The 12,545-nt window shown below is 34.9% G+C and overlaps 1 protein-coding gene across 2 annotated transcripts; it reads left to right on the top strand.

The window, feature by feature from the left end:
- The first annotated feature begins 2,039 nt into the window (after positions 1–2,039).
- On the top strand, positions 2,040–12,545 carry LOC100374255 (15-hydroxyprostaglandin dehydrogenase [NAD(+)]-like). 2 transcript variants are annotated; one of them, XM_002742265.3, is made up of 8 exons: positions 2,040–2,083; positions 2,890–3,034; positions 4,176–4,302; positions 5,068–5,174; positions 8,314–8,410; positions 8,777–8,853; positions 10,242–10,387; positions 10,796–12,545. In XM_002742265.3, the coding sequence occupies exons 2-8, from the start codon at positions 2,927–2,929 to the stop codon at positions 10,920–10,922; spliced, it is 789 nt and encodes a 262-aa protein (XP_002742311.2). In that variant the 5' UTR covers positions 2,040–2,083; positions 2,890–2,926; the 3' UTR covers positions 10,923–12,545. The 2 variants fall into 2 exon arrangements, with proteins under 2 accessions (XP_002742311.2, XP_085359017.1); XM_085502891.1 differs by having other exon boundaries at positions 2,048–2,083; positions 2,918–3,034.

Below are 12,545 nucleotides of genomic sequence, written 5' to 3' on the forward strand. Positions count from 1 at the left end.
CAATCCCAAACTTTCATAATGATTCGCCAATCCAGCCTCTCACTCTCGCCTATAACCCTTCCCAGACTATTCCTCTAACCTATCTTCCCCCCTAACTAATCATTTTGCGTATCACCATTCTTGGTCTCCTCCTTTCGCTCACTTCCCCTAATTCCACATTTTCACCTACTGCCCCTTCCAAACTTTCTTCCTCATTTACGACCCTTCCTAGATGCCTCGTTTCTTCTATGGCTCATGCCAGTATCCTGATCCCATTTAATGCCTCTCCCAGCCTTTCTCTCTCATTTATTACACAATCCCAGACTTCACATAAGTTTACCATCCCAACCGACCTCTTCGTCTTGTCTACAGCCCCTCTCAGCCTATTTTCACTTACTTATGTACTCTTTCCAGCCTAATCCTTTAACTGGCCATCACTCCCGCCTCCCGTCCTTATCCTCTTGCCTACCAAACTTTCCACAATGGCTTACTACTCAATCCAACTCGCCTGATAACCCCTCATGTTGTCATATCAGGTGAGCAGCTAATGATTGCAGATGAATAAAGAAGAGACCGGGAGAGGGGGGCTTTGTATCATTTACTGTATCACCATCAGTTCAGTTTCCCCGCGATTTGGTTGATTTAGTGCATCAACGTCACCATAGTTCAGTGTCCCCATGGTCTGGTTAGTTTACTGCACTCTGTCACCAAACTCAATTTCCTCATCATTTGGTTTGTTTTCTGTATCACCAAGTTTAGTCTCCCCATGATCTGGTTGTGTTACTGTATGACCATAATCAGTTTTAGTCGCTCATTGGTCTTGTTGGTTTACTGTATCTTCATCACCAATTTCGGTATCCCCATGTCTGGTTATTTACATCTACATCGTCAAGTTCCCATGGGATGCATAACCATTATCAAGTTCAGCCTCTCAATGGTCTGATTGGTTTACTGCATAACCATCACCAAGTTCAGCCTCTCAATGGTCCGGTTGGTTTACAGCATCTCCATTACCAATTTTGGTATCCCCATGCCAGGTTGTTTACCGCATTTACATCGTCAAGTTCCCATGGGCTGCATTACCATCAGCAAGTTCAGCCTCTCAATGGTCTGATTGGTTTACTGCATAACCATCAGCAAGTTCAGCCTCTCAATGGTCTGGTTGGTTTACAGCATCTCCATCACTAATTTTGGTATCCCCATGCCAGGTTGTTTACCGCATCTACATCGTCAAGTTCCCATAGGCTGCATAACCATCAGCAAGTTCAGCCTCTCAATGGTCTGATTGATTTACTGCATAACCATCACCAAGTTCAGTGTCACCATGGTCTTGTTGTTTTACTATTTGTACATGCATTGCCTTACATACACATCTTTTTCACATTCTGACATCTCTACATACATTGTCTTCCCATGGTTCTTTTCTGTATCAGCACTGTTTGCATCTTAAATCTCACTGTATTCTACATTCTTTCTTTCAATTTGCCCTTGTTGTGAAGTAACTTCTTTTTCAGGGGCACTGGACTGGACTTTTCCCCGAATGTCTATGTTGTTCTATATGGCATTGTTCATTTCCATCATCATGATTTCAATCATTTTCTAACTGTAACAGGCCCAGCTTGCGTGTTTTCTTATGGTTTCCTTTTAAATCTTCCCCGTCATAGTCAATGTGCCTCATCTGTTGTGACTCTACACTGTATTTTGGAATAAAAGGCAGAACACTGAAACATTCATGTCTTGTTCAACATATGAACTTCTGTAAACCTAGCTAGCTGGCAATTTCTTCATCATAATTGACCATAAATATATGTAAATGTATGTAAATATGAAGTGCCATGAATATAACGCTTCGAAGTTCTTAATAAACATAATACATTCTCTAATACTCTTCGAACTACAGTTATGTTTAGCTGATTTTAAACAGTGTACCAATTTACAATGAAATGATTATCAGTAAGTGATGCCATTCTGTACCACCATTTTGTTACCCAGAGCACATACTCATTGTGTATAATACGTCACTTTATCCATAAATTATGTTAATGAACAGCAAAGCTGTACGGGTTATAGTGCTCCTGTGCTGGCATAGCCTCCGGTAAACGAGGTGAGTTTATTGGTGATTGATGGACAACAATACAATTCTAAACAGGCTATAACTGTTCGACACACTCTTATACGTCAGTCAATTTTAGTAAGGAGCTCGTAAATCATGATAACAGTCGACAAATTACAATTGAAGCGCATATCGTCTGAATTTCATATACATGTTTCATGTTGGTTCGTTTCTGTGTTGCTGGGATGTGAATGGTTTCAATTTTCACTCGTCGGATATGGGGGTGTATAGACATTTAATACCATTGCCAGTGTCCTGTATGGGGAATACAAACCTTAATGAACTTTTAAACATTTGTTGTACTAAATGTTTGAGCACAATATTTCTGGTTGTATTGTGTGTTGTTATAATAGCTTATATAATTAAAATCACCAATTATGATACGATGGTCACATTGGTAGATATTTGTGTTCATAACCCTTATATATTCTAAGCTTTACTAACGACAAACAAAAATAGTAATATAATTCCTAGAGGTTCCCTAGTTTGGCATACACAACTCCTGACTCCCTAGATCATTGATTGTTACTTTGATACAACAAATTTATTGTTGATCAACTCATCAAAGTACAGTCATATTACTCTATTCCCACGCAAAATACCCAATGCTATTAGAAGTGTATCTTGTGTATGTTGTTCTCAATTAAAAATACAAATACAATATCAAATAATTTCACATTACGGCAGCCACTATTAGGCCAGCGTTTAATTTTAATTTATTTACACTCTAGCTACCGATTATAAAAAATGGACATTGATACTAACTAAAATGCATATTATTTCACAACTGTCCATAGCTGATTTAGGTGAATTTATTTGCACTAGCCATTGGTAATGAACAGAATGAATATTGAAGGCAAAGTTGCTCTGGTCACAGGAGCTGGACATGTTAAAGGAATCGGTTATGCTATAGCGCATGAACTGCTTAGGAAGAACGCCAAGGTAAGCCACATCATTGATTTAACTATGTATGTACATGTTATGTCCTCATCTACATGTTAATGTGTTTGCATTTAAGTAATCCAGGCTCAAATCAAGGTGCCTTACCGGATGTATTCACAAGAGTCCAGCACCTTATGAGATTTTCAAATTGTACCTGGATTTAGGCTATGCAAAATGTTTTAATTGATTTTGATCCCCGAGACCATATGAATCTGCATGATGAAATGATATCGCCTTTGAACAGTTTGTTTCTAATCTGCCTAAATCCAAAATGGCAGCCATAATATCTTCACGTCTAATAATAATAATGTTGTTCATATAAAAAAAAAAACGTCACGGAGTCGGGTCAAAATATCCCAAAATACCCAATAATATTCAATCTCGTGTGTAACCCACAAATAATTTTTACACAATTTGTTGTGTCACATAGGAATAATTTGGACTTATGGCCACCAATATAGTTCAACACAATTATATGCATATATAATTTGAAACAAGAATGCACGTGGGGCATTCTTGCACATACAACCCTACGCACAAATTACGTGAAACCATAGTTTATTGGGTATAACACGATTTATTCTTTGTATGGTTCTCGTCTCTGGCAGTATTGCTCGCGATCTTCACCACACCACACGGATACCCCGGTCCGTAAGAGGTGGTGATTTTGTGATAAGGATGTATCGGTGAATAGTTAATTCAAAAATAATAATTATTGGCCGTTTCTTGGAATGGAGAGATTGGCATAAAAGTAACGAGAAATCTTTCCGGTGTCTGAAAAATTATATTTTTTAAACTAAAATGTTTATTGCCATGGCTACTATCTTGATTTTCTGCAAAGTGTATTTATGCAAATATGGAGTGTTTAACATGATCACGTAATTGATTGGAAAAATCTTCCAATACCTTTAATCAAAATGTTGCTTTTTAAAGCACTATGTTATGACGTTTCATTGTATTACTAGTATGGCGGCCAATTTTGATTCAAGCAAATTAGAAAAAGTCCTAAAGGTGGCATTTCATCATGCAGATTAATCAAGCGTATGGTCTCAGTGACCATCATTCATTAATACATTTGATATGGAATCTAAATCCTGGTGGCTCCAATTTTATTATAAATAATTATATTCCTTAATTGTAGTGCGTGGCATTATTGGATATTAATGATTTACCAGGACACGAGGCAAGGGATGAATTGCGGAAACAGTTTAGTAAAGCAGTAATATTATATATACACTGTGACGTCAGTTCAAAGTCAAGTCTAGAAGGTAATTCATTTCGCTCATATATTATTTGTCTATAACACATGGCACACACAAGTATTTAAATAGTGACGTGTCAATCTTAGACCAATAATACTAAAGTGACAATAATCTTTATATACTGAATACGGCTTTTGTGGGTACAAGTTCTATTAACAATAAATACAAATGCATCGAGCTACTGGCATATTGATCTTATTTATTCAAACATTAACTGTATGAATTGATATACTGCACTTTACAACACAACATCAACAGTGCTCAAGAACATTGGGCCCACTTTTCCAAACAGAACTCTGATTATAACACGTAACCACTTGAGTGTCTTTTCATTTATATTAGCTACATGTATTCATTCGGGTTGTACCTTTCTAAATATAAAAAAGAATATGTTTCTCCAAGAAAGCCAGGCGTGATATAAAACGGATCGCTCTTCGGGTTTCCCATAGCCTTAATAGTAATTACGTGATCGTGTTGGTGTATTTTGTTAATATCACATTCATAAACAAAATAATAACGTCAACAATGTTTAACTTTATTTTATTCCACTATGTACGTAAACACAGCCAGGCCCATGAACATATCACACACACATAATATTATTAGGAGGAAATATAACTGTAACCTAAAACAATTATTTATATTTCTACAAATTATAAGTTCTAAATCATTCATTTGTTTTTAAAGTGAGAAACATATTGTTACGTTCGTAACATGTATCTTCGACATAAAATGTAATAATTTAAATAAATTGATCATATCAATATGTAGGTGCTTTCGAAAAAGTGAAATCTCATTTTGGTTGTATTGATATCGTTTGCAATAATGCTGCGGTCCCAAATGAGACTGACTGGGAATCAACAGTGAACGTGAATTTAGTAAGTATTGTATTGTATTAGAAAAATCAAAAGAAATCAATTATGAATTGTTTAGAAATACATAAACAGTATTCACATACTATTTTGGCGAGCATACTTCATTGTGTCATCGTCGATATAATAATATGTTTGGTTTTTGCAGATAATGTATTACATAAATTACCTCAGAAGGTCTAAGTATATTATTCTGGTGTATATCATAACATTACTGGTTGATTATAATACATTTCAATACATGGCGATGCAATAAGATTTGAAAACAAAATATCTTCCATAATTACTTATCTGTATGGTATGAGTGCCAGTTATTTTAATATATGGGTTTGTTTTCTTGGGTGTTGTGTCTTGCAGTCATCCTTCATTATAACTATGATTAAACTTTAAATTTGCGTTTCTTAGGGTAATACAATTCATAATATAACAACCAGTCTCAAATTACATTCTCGAGATATCACAAATTTTACTCACTTATTTATAATATCAATCAATTAGAAACTACTAAGTGAAAAACTCCACAATAAAATTTCATCAATACCTAACTAAAAACATTTGCAGCTTTCCACAAGAAGATCAATTGAAAAACAGCATTTTCTACATATTTAAACAAATGAGCGTAAAATTACTCTATACACTGGTGATGACTAACTTCATATAAAATAATGATAAATATAGCTGCAGACTGTCGCAACATATATATATTATTCTTTTCAACATAATGAGTATTAGTAAATGCATATTAGGAATATATCTCTGAAAATCACATTTATGCATAATTGATGAGGCCACGCGATCATGTTCACTAAAATCTCTGCTTTTATGTGCACTATATCTATTTATTCTTTACTGAATATTCATCTGTAATAAGTTAGATACGCCCAATATCATTGCGGACAATTGACCAGGCAATAGTATAACAACATTTCTTCCTAACAACATGTGCACAATAGTAAGTAGTAAATGTGTATTTGTTATAGAACTCTGAAAATTAAATATGCACATAAATATTGAGATCACATGATCAAATAATAACTCAACCGACTCTGTCCATAAATGTGCTCAATATTTAATAAGCAGCAATTTGTTTCTGCAATAGAACACTCCCCAATTATACAAGAAACTTTTGTTCAAATAATACACGATAAATTCCAAACATTCATTATATACATTTATAATTAACCAGTGCGTAAATGTATAATTGTGATTGGATGAGAGGTGGTTTCAATTTATGCAATTTATTTTTTGTGTGTGTGTTCAGAAGTGGTTTCCAAACAGTAAGGTTAAATGCTTTTACATGTGTTTAGAAGTGGTTCCCAAACAGTAAGGTTAAATGCTTTTACATGTGTTTAGAAGTGGTTTCCAAACAGTAAGGTTAAATGCTTTTACATGTGTTCAGAAGTGGTTTCCAAACAGTAAGGTTAACTGCTTTTACGTGTGTTCAGAAGTGGTTTCCAAACAGTAAGGTTAAATGCTTTTACGTGTGTTCAGAAGTGGTTTCCAAACAGTAAGGTTAAATGTTTTTACGTGTGTTCAGAAGTGGTTTCTAAACAGTAAGGTTAAATGCTTTTACGTGTGTTCAGAAGTGGTTTCCTAACAGTAAGGTTAAATGCTTTTACGTGTGTTCAGAAGTGGTTTCCAAACAGTAAGGTTAAATGCTTTTACGTGTGTTCAGAAGTGGTTTCCAAACAGTAAGGTTAAATGTTTTTACGTGTGTTCAGAAGTGGTTTCCAAACAGTAAGATTAAATGCTTTTACGTGTGTTCAGAAGTGGTTTCCAAACAGTAAGGTTAAATGCTTTTATGTGTGGTCAGAAGTGGTTTCCAAACAGTAAGGTTAAATGCTTTTACAAGTGTTCAGAAGTGGTTTTCAAACAGTAAGGTTAAATGCTTTTACATTTGTTCAGAAGTGGTTTCCAAACAGTAAGGTTAAATGCTTTTACATGTGTTCAGAAGTGGTTTCCAAACAGTAAGGTTAAATGCTTTTACATGTGTTCAGAAGTGGTTTTCAAACAGTAAGGTTAAATGCTTTTACATTTGTTCAGAAGTGGTTTCCAAACAGTAAGGTTAAATGCTTTTACATGTGTTCAGAAGTGGTTTCCAAACAGTAAGGTTAAATGCTTTTACATGTGTTCAGAAGTGGTTTCCAAACAGTAAGGTTAACTGCTTTTATGTGTGTTCAGAAGTGGTTTCCAAACAGTAAGGTTAAATGCTTTTACGTGTGTTCAGAAGTGGTTTCCAAACAGTAAGGTTAAATGCTTTTACGTGTGTTCAGAAGTGGTTTTCAAACAGTAAGGTTAAATGCTTTTACGTGTGTTCAGAAGTGGTTTCTAAACAGTAAGGTTAAATGCTTTTACGTGTGTTCAGAAGTGGTTTCCAAACAGTAAGGTTAAATGCTTTTACGTGTGTTCAGAAGTGGTTTCCAAACAGTAAGGTTAAATGCTTTTACGTGTGTTCAGAAGTGGTTTCCAAACAGTAAGGTTAAATGCTTTTACGTGTGTTCAGAAGTGGTTTCCAAACAGTAAGGTTAAATGCTTTTACATGGGTTCAGAAGTGGTTTCCAAACAGTAAGATTAAATGCTTTTACGTGTGTTCAGAAGTGGTTTCCAAACAGTAAGGTTAAATGCTTTTACATGACTGTGTTCAGAAGTGGTTTCCAAACAGTAAGATTAAATGCTTTTACATTTATATTATTTTTCATTACGTACATATCATTCAGTGAAATACATTGCGAACATCGAGAATTTGAGTTTAGATAAGAAGTATGAGAAAAATAATTCTGCAGAATCACACAAACAACAACAAAAAATGATTGCCGTTTGCAGTATCTCGCTTGTGAACCCGAGAGTTTTATCAATCTTCAAAACACAATCTGGCATATGGCGACAGTGAGCGACTGTTTTTTTAAACATTAGGTCTATAGAGACGATTTTACATATATTAAAGTTGTTTGCTTACAAGAAACTATATACAAAGAAATCGGTGCAAGCCTAATAAGCTAAACAAAAACAAAACAATATGCTTGTGGGTGACACATGCATGTAATGGCATTTCCCATACTTACATGTTAGGTTGTATGTCAGATGTTGGAAAATCCTAATTTTCGTTATACATTTCTTAACACAGTTATCACAATTTTGCATTTAGATAGGGACTATCAGGGGTACATATCTGGCGCTTGATCACATGGGAGTATCACGTGGTGGTGGAGGTGGGGTCGTCATTAATACATCATCTTGTCTGGGTAAGCACAAGCAGAAAGATGTTAGTTTAATATTTTTAGCCAGTAATACAACTGTTTTATTGTCCAGCATTTACTAGAAAAGAATGCATTCTCAGTTTTAACACACGTACTCTTGGACAAAACACAGCCCACAAGTGGTCTGCAAAAGATACCAAAAAATTATTATTTTGTTGCAGTAAAGTAATTCGGACGGACAATACACACAAAAAGCTTTAATTTTACTCCCAGAACATTATCCACGCAGATATTAAATGACTGTTAAGTTGATGTTTGCTGGATCTGGATTTTCTCGTTTCATAATCCGGTCTTAAAATAACTTGAGAGACATATTGCAACTGATGAAGCATTTGTTATTTCTTGTAACAGGCATCATTACAAGGCCTTATTCTCCAGTATATGGTGCAACAAAACACGGCATAGTGGCATTCACACGTAGCATTGCGGTAAAGATATTTACAATGTCATTTAAGCTTTAATCAAGGCAGGTATACTACGACATATTGCACAAGCCGCAGGCATAGTGCATAATGCAATATCTTCTAGTATACCCGACTTCGGTAATGGGAGGGAAGTTAATTTCAAATAATTGTGAAGCCTTGTGCAGAAAAGTCTTCTTTTTGTCTCTAAACAAGCATGTTAAACCCATACAACCCATACTAAAAGTATAGAGTAATCGCAAAAAGAGTTTTTTTTACAGCGACAGAATAACGTAATCAAAACAAAACACGGGAGCACAAAGTTCAACAATAGCTAATTTACATATAAATATACCATGAATAAATTACTTCCCAGTAATGTATTGATTTTTTTTTAATTTGAGTGAGTAATGCTGACCTTTACTGCAACAAATGCTTATCCTGTCTTTTGTTTGTGTCTGCGTGACAGATTCTGCCATTGAGTCGATTGAGATAACATTTTATTTATCAATTTGGACACTGACCAATTAGATGGGTTTATTTGAATAACCAAATCTTTGGGACAGGATGGTAATGATGTTAGTGTAAAATATTAAAATAGCTTCGTTGTTAAAATACATAATGTCTCTCGTTTCAACTCCTGGAGAATCCAGAGTTATAAGACTCAGAACTAGGAATTGGTGAAGAAAATTCACAAAAGGATTGTTTAAAACCTGTCCAAGATTTATTTAAGGGGAGGATGAATTGCGGCTTAGTGTTCTTGCTATAGGAATAACTTTTTACCTCTTGCTATCTTTCCAGATTTGCGGTTACCAGCTCATTGCAGATATTTGAAACTGTTTAGTCTTCCATTTATTGTACGAGGCATAAATCGGAAATAATCGCTAATCTTGTTAAAAATCGCTAATCAAAAAAGTCCAGAGGTGGCTTGAACCGAATTCGATTCGAATCAAATCCACATTACTAGGGATTTCGATAATAAGATTCGCGCGTCTGTATGAGCGATATTTTCACCGCGAAAATGTCAGAGTGCAATCTTACATTCAAACATTGGGTAGGGGTGCAAAGCGCCGGAGTAAGAAAATCTGCTAAATGACGTGCAGTGAATAGTTTTCTGTATCGTGACATAGATTTGACATGGTCTCGGGAACTTTTTTTAATTGAAACTGACAAAATATAATACACGTAGATTGACGAACGTCCGAATGAGAAGTATCAGATGCCATACGACTGGTTCAGTGAATTTGATTTACATTAAACTGAAACAAATCGATTCGGTTCTAGCATTTCCAGATGTGTAAAATAATGTTTACCGTCTTTTCAAAACTTAGCAGGCAGCTTTTAACCATTGCCAACATTAATTATATCATTTTTGAAGATTTTTTAAAATGTAATTGTCACCATTTTCTCCATAGGATAACAATACGTTTAAAAAAAATAAAGTCCGCGTGTCAGCCATATGTCCTGCAAAAATGGATAGACCAATGCGTAATGTTGGCAGCACCATGATTCCTGATTTTGAAGAACTCCGAAAATACGCGGATTCACTTTCATCAACTCCGTAAGATTACTTAATAATCCACAATATGATGGTTTCAAGATATCCTTAAAGGAAATCATCGGCAATTTCAATATTGAAAGTATTAACTGAAGACTGAAAGTATTAACAATTATTTGTTGGAAACGTTATACTATATCATCATGCGAACATATTTCATGGAGCTAATGACTAATAATGACTAAAGTTACAAGACACACTTTTATTTTGATCCTAGGTTTAACAGGATTATATATTAAACTTCTGAACATAGTTTAGTATGTGAAATTATGTAGATTAACAATTGTCTTTGCACAATTCTTATCTGATGTGCCAGTGATCTATTATTTGTTGGATTTTAGTATTTTTTAGCGAAAATTAGTTTTGATAGGACAAACAGTGACCATAAACTAAATATATTTTTATTTTCAGAAAATCACACATCACAGACACCGTGGTAAAGCTGATTGAGAACACTGAATATAATGGTACCATATGTGCTGTACTACCGGATGACCCGATGAAGATTATTGAACCTCAAACATTAACATTAGTTTAACATAAACCTTAATCATCTGTCTGGATTTCATTTTATTTTTACTTTTGATTTATTTTAATTTTATCTTCATATAATAGGTTCATACTAGAAATAAATCTTGGTATATTGTCAGGCCAATAAGGCGTCCATCATTTTTATTTAGATTGAATAGTTTTTGACTGGACTAAATATACCTGGTAATAATAATAAATACAAGTTTATATAGCGCCTAGTATCCATCGCAGTGATGCTCAATGACGCTTAGTTTTACAGATAGGCTTGCTGAAACAGGTAAGATTTGAGTTTGGTTTTGAAGATGTTAACATTTGGTGCAGAACAGATGTCATTTGGTAATTGATTCTATAAAGATGGCGAGGAATGGGCGAATGACCGGTCACCATAATTCTTGAGATGAGTTCTAGGTACGGCAAATGTACGTTATCTACTTGAGCGAAGGGTTCTTTGGTTTTGATTTTTGTGAATAAGGTCCGATATGTAGGATGGCGTCAAACCATGTAGTGACTTTGTAAAATTGTGAAGTGTATCCTATAGTGAACTGGCAGCCAATGTAATTTACGAAGAACAGGAGTGATATGATCAAATTTTTTGGTACGTGTACAATTAGACGGGCAGCACAGTTTTGAGCCCTCTGAAGCAGGTGTATCTGTGATTTTGGTAAGCCATAGAGTAAGGCATTGCCGTAATCCAGTTTAGTGATTATAATAGAGTGAATGAGTTTAAGACAGTAACTGGTCAGAATGTTATTGTTGTTGTTGAGTTAAACCAGGGTCTAGTACAGGCGTTCGTCTTGTACGATTTCCAGGTGTGCTGATTCGTTTATGACTACATCAAAAAGACATTGATATGTGTCATTTTTATGTGTATCCTTATATAAATTACTTATTTCGGGAAAATCAAAGGAAATGTTCAATTGTAACTGTAAACATATATGTTACTTATGATACAGAGATATATAGTATAAATGACTAAGTTCTGAAAACAATATAATATTTAATCCGTAATGGTATAACTGATCACATATAACATAACAGTTATAGTTAGCCCCACTACTGAGGTTAGTTATAGTCAGTTCAGTGTATATATAGAAAACCATTTAAGAAATATTGTCTACATATACTGTGACGCTATTTGGTGTTTATCAGCTATATTATATTTAAATATGTCATAATAATATTATACAAGATCACATTCCGATTGGCTTATGTGGAAACCTAGGTGGTGTCACTGAATCTGGGCCATTTATGTCTATAAATTCGACAGTTGGGGTCAATCGTTTACATTTAGTTTCCCGTGTGTTGCTGCTACGATATTGTGAGACAAGTGATACAGGCTTCAATAATCATTCTGTGATACTTGTATGAACTGCTCTGTGATCTCCTGCTTTCAGCGGTGCCCTCCAAAATACCAGCGTTCCTCTGCAAGCAAGACTCCTGTATTTCTTCGCTGTTGTGTTGCAGAAGTCATTGACTGTCATCCTTTTCTACATCCTGGAACTATAAGTTATCACTAATGCACACTTCCCTAAGCAACCCCCCATTTTAGTGACTTTATTCATTGTATTTTTCTGTGCTTTATGTCTTGTAATTATTTTGAGAGGTATTAAAGGGAGGAGCTTTAACTCGA

The sequence above is a fragment of the Saccoglossus kowalevskii genome, chromosome 8 (genome assembly GCF_978046115.1).
Source record: "Saccoglossus kowalevskii chromosome 8, keSacKowa6.1, whole genome shotgun sequence".
NCBI classification, from domain to species: domain Eukaryota; kingdom Metazoa; phylum Hemichordata; class Enteropneusta; family Harrimaniidae; genus Saccoglossus; species Saccoglossus kowalevskii.